General features: G+C 41.7%; 1 protein-coding gene across 1 annotated transcript; it reads left to right on the forward strand.

The window, feature by feature from the left end:
• The first annotated feature begins 5,588 nt into the window (after positions 1 to 5,588).
• On the forward strand, positions 5,589 to 6,673 carry LOC124878250 (gastrula zinc finger protein XlCGF8.2DB-like). The gene has a single exon (XM_047382116.1). The coding sequence runs from the start codon at positions 5,873 to 5,875 to the stop codon at positions 6,542 to 6,544; it is 672 nt and encodes a 223-aa protein (XP_047238072.1). The 5' UTR covers positions 5,589 to 5,872; the 3' UTR covers positions 6,545 to 6,673.
• The last annotated feature ends 474 nt before the right edge of the window (positions 6,674 to 7,147 follow it).

Genomic DNA, 7,147 nt, shown 5'->3' on the forward strand with positions numbered 1-7,147 from the left:
ATTTCTTTCCAATAGTTGTTTGTTTTTATCGATTTTGATTCTGATGACTGTCGCTGTGGCCGCCGCGTTGTTCAACGACTCACACAAAACAAAAATATTTGTATTCAGTAATTGACCGTCAATTTATGCTGCTCAATATGTGTAAACAGAGGCAATGTCTGTGTTGTGTCGATAGGCGTTTTCTCCTCAGTTCCATGTGGCAAGCCGTTGGGGTGAAAAATAATCCGTATGTTATATTGTTCTAATACGTAAATAACGGGATGCCCCAATCATGTGGAGCATGGCGCTGGTTTACTGCTAACTAGTACTAGTGGTTCCATGTGCCCCATCGCACGAACTACGGAAGCCGAGAAAACTCAAACATAACGTTCCTGTATACTGCCATCAGTTAATCAGTCTTGTTTTCCTGCAGCATGCATTGCATTACTTTGTCTCCATTTAACTGCACTGCTGTCACTGAATGTATGAGTAATGTGATGTCATCGTTATACATTACAGCATTGTCATGTGCAAACTATTTAAATACACTGTCAATGCATTCAAAGCCAAAGTGGGTCTGTGAACCACACAGATTAGAAAGAAGAGTCTGTCACACAGGACAGGCTAATCCTGAGCAGCTGTCCAGCAGTTCATCTGGATAAAGTAGCCGCAGAATTTAACAGGAGTTTTCAGGAAATCTTTGTCATGGAGGATATTGAGGATATTGTCAAAATTGATAAAAAAATGTATTTCATGCCATTCAAATTGTATCAAACTGTATCAAGAAAGATGCCAGACAAATTTTTTTACCTGATGGATTTGACATGAAAATGATTGCAAAGTGACTTTAAACTGCAGTTAAAGGCTAACAACATTACCTGGGGACTTACGAGCAGAGGAAAAACTAATTTCTCTCCTCTCATGCAAGGAAAATGAAGGTATTTTTGGTTCATTAGACCTCTGTGAGATGGCATTTTCCTAGATGAAAATAATCTACTCAAATCTAATCAATAATCTACTCAAAGCCCCAGACATGGCTCACTGGCTGGGTGGGTCCAACTATGAGCCCAACTGCAGAGCACTAGCTGATAGTGTGCAGTCACAGTCATCACACTGACTTTGGGCAGATTCTGTGCAGTATTTGGTGATGTTACTATAATTCAGTGCATATTGTCCCCTGTCAAAGCATACATACATTGACTGTGTTCACCTAGGTATTTGACAGATGATTCAGTGTGACACTTATATTTTTGTTTGTGGTGAAACTGCAGGCTAGGGCACATCATCCATCAGTGATGTTATTCTGAGGTCACTGAGTGTTTCAAATCAAAACATCATACACCCTCACTCAGGCAACCCAGCTAAAGTTGATCGGGCCTCCCCCTAGCAGCACTCGACCACGGGTCCACTTTCTTCATCATAGCCCTCTAGAGGCTTTCTCTGCTGCCGCTGTGCTGCTGTGTATGGCTTTTCTTCTTTATTCCCCTGTGATGCAGAGTGCAGTATAAACTGTCCTGGACTGTTCAGTAATGCCAGTGCTTGATTCACCCTTTTCTCTCTTGTTCTAATACCACCACCATATCGGGCTGGTATTCACGGGACAACACTTAACAGACCGATTGGTTATTTATTTAAATATTAAATAACATAAGCATAATAATAATTACAAACGGCCCTCCCCCAGAGCTTTGGGGCAGCAACTTAATTTGTCCTTGAGGGTCTCCTTTCTCTTGCACAGTGAGCCTGCCGGTGTGCCGGCAAAGCCCCAGCAGTGTAGGTTGGAAGTGCTGCGAAGGACGTTGCAAACAGCCTGGACGACAAATTTATTACGGTGTGGCTCCGTCCACCAGAGGTCAGTCCGTGAGATATTCCTCTCCACAATTTGCTCCCAATTCGTCCAGGTGCGTTGCTGTCTCATCCCCACTGCTCTGCTGGCCCTCTTCTCCTCAAGAGCTGATTTCGCCGAGCCTTGTGAAATTAGAGAGGTGTGGTGGTTCCTAGCCCAGCCCTCCCTCTGGCCGTAGTTCCCACCAGTACTCGATGTCTTAACCCTGACTCTGCCTGTTGGACGGCTGCCTCTGCTCTCCATTTCTGGCCGATCTTCACTGCTATTCCTGCTCTGGAGACTTTAGGGTCAGCTGACTCTTGGTATTACAGCACAGTTGGTAACTTATGTTAAAATACATTTTTTACATATTTGTTATCTGTGAAAAAAATCAAGCTCCTCTCGCTTGTCCCAGCCAGCTCCTCACAGGTGACCTTGATGGAGGTAATATCCCGGAGGCTGCAGTCAATACTTCCCCAAGCTCTTCATTAGCTTCTCAGATAGGGTAGGAATAGTTGTTCCTGTGACAGAAAAACGAAACTGTTACTTTGTCTTTTTTAAGGCAAGTGATCTTGATTTCGTTGGCTTAAACAACATCCTAGCCCACCCCTTGAGCTCCTTTGCTTAGAACTTTTTGTAATGCATCACAGCTGTTGATATACAGGTCCTTCTCAAAATATTAGCATATTGTGATAATGTTCCTTATTTTCCATAATGTCATGATGAGAATTTAACATTCATATATTTTAGATTCATTGCACACTAACTGAAATATTTCAGGTCTTTTTTTGTCTTAATACGGATTATTTTGGCATACAGCTCATGAAAACCCAAAATTCCTATCTCACAAAATTAGCATATATCATCCGACCAATAAAAGAAAAGTGTTTTTAATACAAAAAACGTCAACCTTCAAATAATCATGTACAGTTATGCACTCAATACTTGGTCGGGAATCCTTTGGCAGAAATGACTGCTTCAATGCGGCGTGGCATGGAGGCAATCAGCCTGTGGCACTGCTGAGGTCTTATGGAGGCCCAGGATGCTTCGATAGCGGCCTTTAGCTCATCCAGAGTGTTGGGTCTTGAGTCTCTCAACGTTCTCTTCACAATATCCCACAGATTCTCTATGGGGTTCAGGTCAGGAGAGTTGACAGGCCAATTGAGCACAGTGATACCATGGTCAGTAAACCATTTACCAGTGGTTTTGGCACTGTGAGCAGGTGCCAGGTCGTGCTGAAAAATGAAATCTTCATCTCCATAAAGCTTTTCAGCAGATGGAAGCATGAAGTGCTCCAAAATCTCCTGATAGCTAGCTGCATTGACCCTGCCCTTGATAAAACACAGTGGACCAACACCAGCAGCTGACACGGCACCCCAGACCATCACTGACTGTGGATACTTGACACTGGACTTCTGGCATTTTGGCATTTCCTTCTCCCCAGTCTTCCTCCAGACTCTGGCACCTTGATTTCCGAATGACATGCAGAATTTGCTTTCATCCGAAAAAAGTACTTTGGACCACTGAGCAACAGTCCAGTGCTGCTTCTCTGTAGCCCAGATCAGGCGCTTCTGCCGCTGTTTCTGATTCAAAAGTGACTTGACCTGGGGAATGCGGCACCTGTAGCCCATTTCCTGCACACGCCTGTGCACGGTGGCTCTGGATGTTTCTACTCCAGACTCTGTCCACTGCTTCCACAGGTCCCCCAAGGTCTGGAATCGGCCCTTCTCCACAATCTTCCTCAGGGTCCGGTCACCTCTTCTCGTTGTGCAGCGTTTTCTGCCACACTTTTTCCTTCCCACAGACTTCCCACTGAGGTGCCTTGATACAGCACTCTGGGAACAGCCTATTCGTTCAGAAATTTCTTTCTGTGTCTTACCCCTCTTGCTTGAGGGTGTCAATAGTGGCCTTCTGGACAGCAGTCAGGTCGGCAGTCTTACCCATGATTGGGGTTTTGAGTGATGAACCAGGCTGGGAGTTTTAAAGGCCTCAGGAATCTTTTGCAGGTGTTTAGAGTTAACTCGTTGATTCAGATGATTAGGTTCATAGCTCGTTTAGAGACCCTTTTAATGATATGCTAATTTTGTGAGATAGGAATTTTGGGTTTTTATTAGCTGTATGCCAAAATCATCCGTATTAAGACAATAAAAGACCTGAAATATTTCAGTTAGTGTGCAATGAATCTAAAATATATGAATGTTAAATTTTCATCATGACATTATGGAAAATAATGAACTTTATCACAATATGCTAATATTTTGAGAAGGACCTGTAATCTATTTCTCTGTGGATTTTGAGATTTTGTCATATTTCAGCTCATGGTAAATGGCCTGTACTTGTATGGCGCTTTATCAAGTCCCCAGAGACCCCAAAGCGCTTTACACTACAATCAGTCATCCACCCATTCACACACTGACAGTGGTAAGCTACATTGTACCCACAGCTGCCCTGGGGCAGACTGACAGACTCATACAATGCGCTGGCATTCCAAGCAAGTAAAGTCAAATTTAAAGTTGTTGAAATTCACCATTTGTTAATAAAAGAGTACATGTGTAAAATGATTTGGCTTGGAGAAGGTTAGTGAGCACCGCTCTACATGAAATGTATTTTTCTTAACATGCCTCACCCCACAGTCTAAATAATCAGTAAATAATCAAAAAGGAGAAATAAAGTAAAACAGTCTGGATTGACAACATGGTCTCATGGTGACACTGAAAGGGTTTGATCAAATGTTGACCAACCAACCATTCCCATATTGTTTGGTTCTGTCCCATGCTTGTCACATTCTGGTCTGAATTCTTCAAAACTCTTTATACTGCCTCCACAGAACCTCTCCTGTCTTTATTTAGTACCCGCCTGCAGTCTTTTACCTCCAAAGTCAGACAGACACGTCTTGCCTTTACCACTAATCAACTCACACAGCTTAACTGGAAACACCCTAACCCCCATCCTGTAGCAGGTGGATAAAAGAGGTGTTACTGACTATTAGACTTGAAAGCTTAGAATTAGAAGAAAATAATTGTTCTCTTTTGGATGGGCGGAGCAGTGGGAGTGAGCAAAAGACTGGAAGGAATGGAAGTCCTCTCTGTCACATTTTACTTTCATGTTGCTGCCTGCAAACTTCCTTCCAGTAGAGAAAGTTAAATATAACAATAAATAATTTCCATGTACAGGAACAGTTAAACCTGGCCTCTGCAGTCAAACTGAATCCTAGGTAAAGGGCTCTTGACAGATTCTAGTTGAGTGGATAGCATTTTAATTTAAGGACGGGTCCGCCTGAATTCAAACTATAAGATGAGTAAGGAGACACTTTTATCCTTTATTCCTTAAAATGGACCCATGTGTGGCTACTTAGATATTTGACAGTTTAAACTCTCCAAAGCGTCTTTAGTTGCTTGAAATGATAAGTTAATTGTTCTTTCTCTATACCTTTATTTATCGGCCTGTTTATTTCTTTTTGTCTGTCTAGACCAACCACAGCCTTATGTCTCAAAGAAGGTGGAGGTTCTCACTGACCAGAAGTTCTGGATCCAGGAGAGAAACTCCAGTTTAGGCCTACAGGAGGCTCAGCAGATCCAGGACCAGGATGAACTTGGACATCAGCAGATGAAAGAGGAAGAAGAGGAGCCAGAACCTGTAAAGATAAAGAATGAACAGGGGGAGCCAGAACCTGCACAGCTAAATGAGAAACAGGAAGTACTTGAATCTCCTTTAAAAACTGAGAATCAGGAAGAACATGAACTTTTCCAAATAAAAACAGAAGAGGAAAAACCAGAATATTTACATATAAAGGATGAACAGGAGGAAATCTCTGTCAATCTTGAGAAAGAAAAGCTTCAATTGAAGCAGGAGACTGATCCCTTCACGGTAAATACTACATATAAGGAAAGGGAAAACAGGAAACTAGAAGTAAACGGGGTCCAACTGCATGTCCAGGTCTCTCCTAAATTTGAGAACCAAAACCAGGACAACAAAAACCACGGAGACCCAGGAAGAAGTAAGTGGGGTCACAAAGTCAGAGTTTTAGGTCGAACCTTTTTGATTAGACACGTGAGATATGCAGGTGAAATGACTTTCTCTTGTTTGGCCTGTGGAAAAGGTTTCTCTCATAGAGGACATTTATCACGACACTTAAGAATTCACACAGGTGAGAAGCCTTTCTCATGTTTGACTTGTGGAAAAGGTTACACCCACAGAAAAGATTTATCTGATCACATGAGAATTCACACCAGCGAGAAGCCTTACTCATGTGTGACCTGTGGAAAGTGTTTCATCCTAACACGATCACTTTTACAGCACATGAGAACTCACACAGCCGAAAAGATTTTCTCATGTGTAAGCTGTGGGAAAGGTTTCTCCCAAAAAGGGTCTTTATCAAAGCACTTAAAGATTCACACGGGTGAGAAGCCTTTTTTATGTGTGACCTGTGGAAAAGGTTTCTACCGAAAAGACGACATTTCACAGCACATGAGAACTCACACCGGTGAGAAGCCTTTCTCATGTTTGAACTGTGGAAAATGTTTCTCCAGAAGAGGAGATTTTTCACAGCACATGAGAACGCACACCGGTGAGAAGCCTTTCTCATGTTTGAACTGTGGAAAATGTTTCTCCCGTAGAGGACATTTAACTCGACACATGAGAATTCACACAGGTGAGAAGCCTTTTTCATGCTTGACCTGTGGACGAGGTTTCAGCATTAGACATAGTTTATATCGGCATATGAAAACTCACACAGGCTAGAAGCCTTTAACCCTTTTATTAATGGCATTTTAAAGGTGTGAGTTTGATTCTGGTGCTCAGCTATCAGCTTCTTTTGTTAGCTTTCACTGCTAACAGCTAAGGACATGTGCTTGCTGCTAAATAATATTTACCCAGACAGGTTGTTAGTTTTCAATCCAGTAAATAATGTGTCCCTAACATAATTTTACTAAATTTGATAACTAAGATAATCCTTGGTTCTCAAACAAAAACATTGCATGGTAATGTTGCATCACTCTTTCGATCATGGTTTTCAATTGTCTTTAATCAACTTGTTTATATTGTACATAGTCCATTAGTCTTCCTTATTCTTTAATTCTGCTTGGTAGTTTAGTTGGATTGTTTTAGCATAGTAAAGAGTTTGTTGATTGAAATATGTTTGACTTTGAGTTGATTTATTTTTGTTAATAAATTCTTGTATTTTAAGAAATTGTGTGAATTCTTTCCATATATGTGCAGAGTTTTGCTGTTCCATAATGTCAGAGCTCGTCTCACACCTTTCTATTCTGTCCTAATACCATCGCCTTACTGGGCTGGTATTCACAGGACAACCCTTAACAGACCTAAATATTATTTGATAAAATA

Source organism: Girardinichthys multiradiatus, chromosome 12, assembly GCF_021462225.1.
Source record: "Girardinichthys multiradiatus isolate DD_20200921_A chromosome 12, DD_fGirMul_XY1, whole genome shotgun sequence".
NCBI classification, from domain to species: Eukaryota; Metazoa; Chordata; class Actinopteri; order Cyprinodontiformes; family Goodeidae; genus Girardinichthys; species Girardinichthys multiradiatus.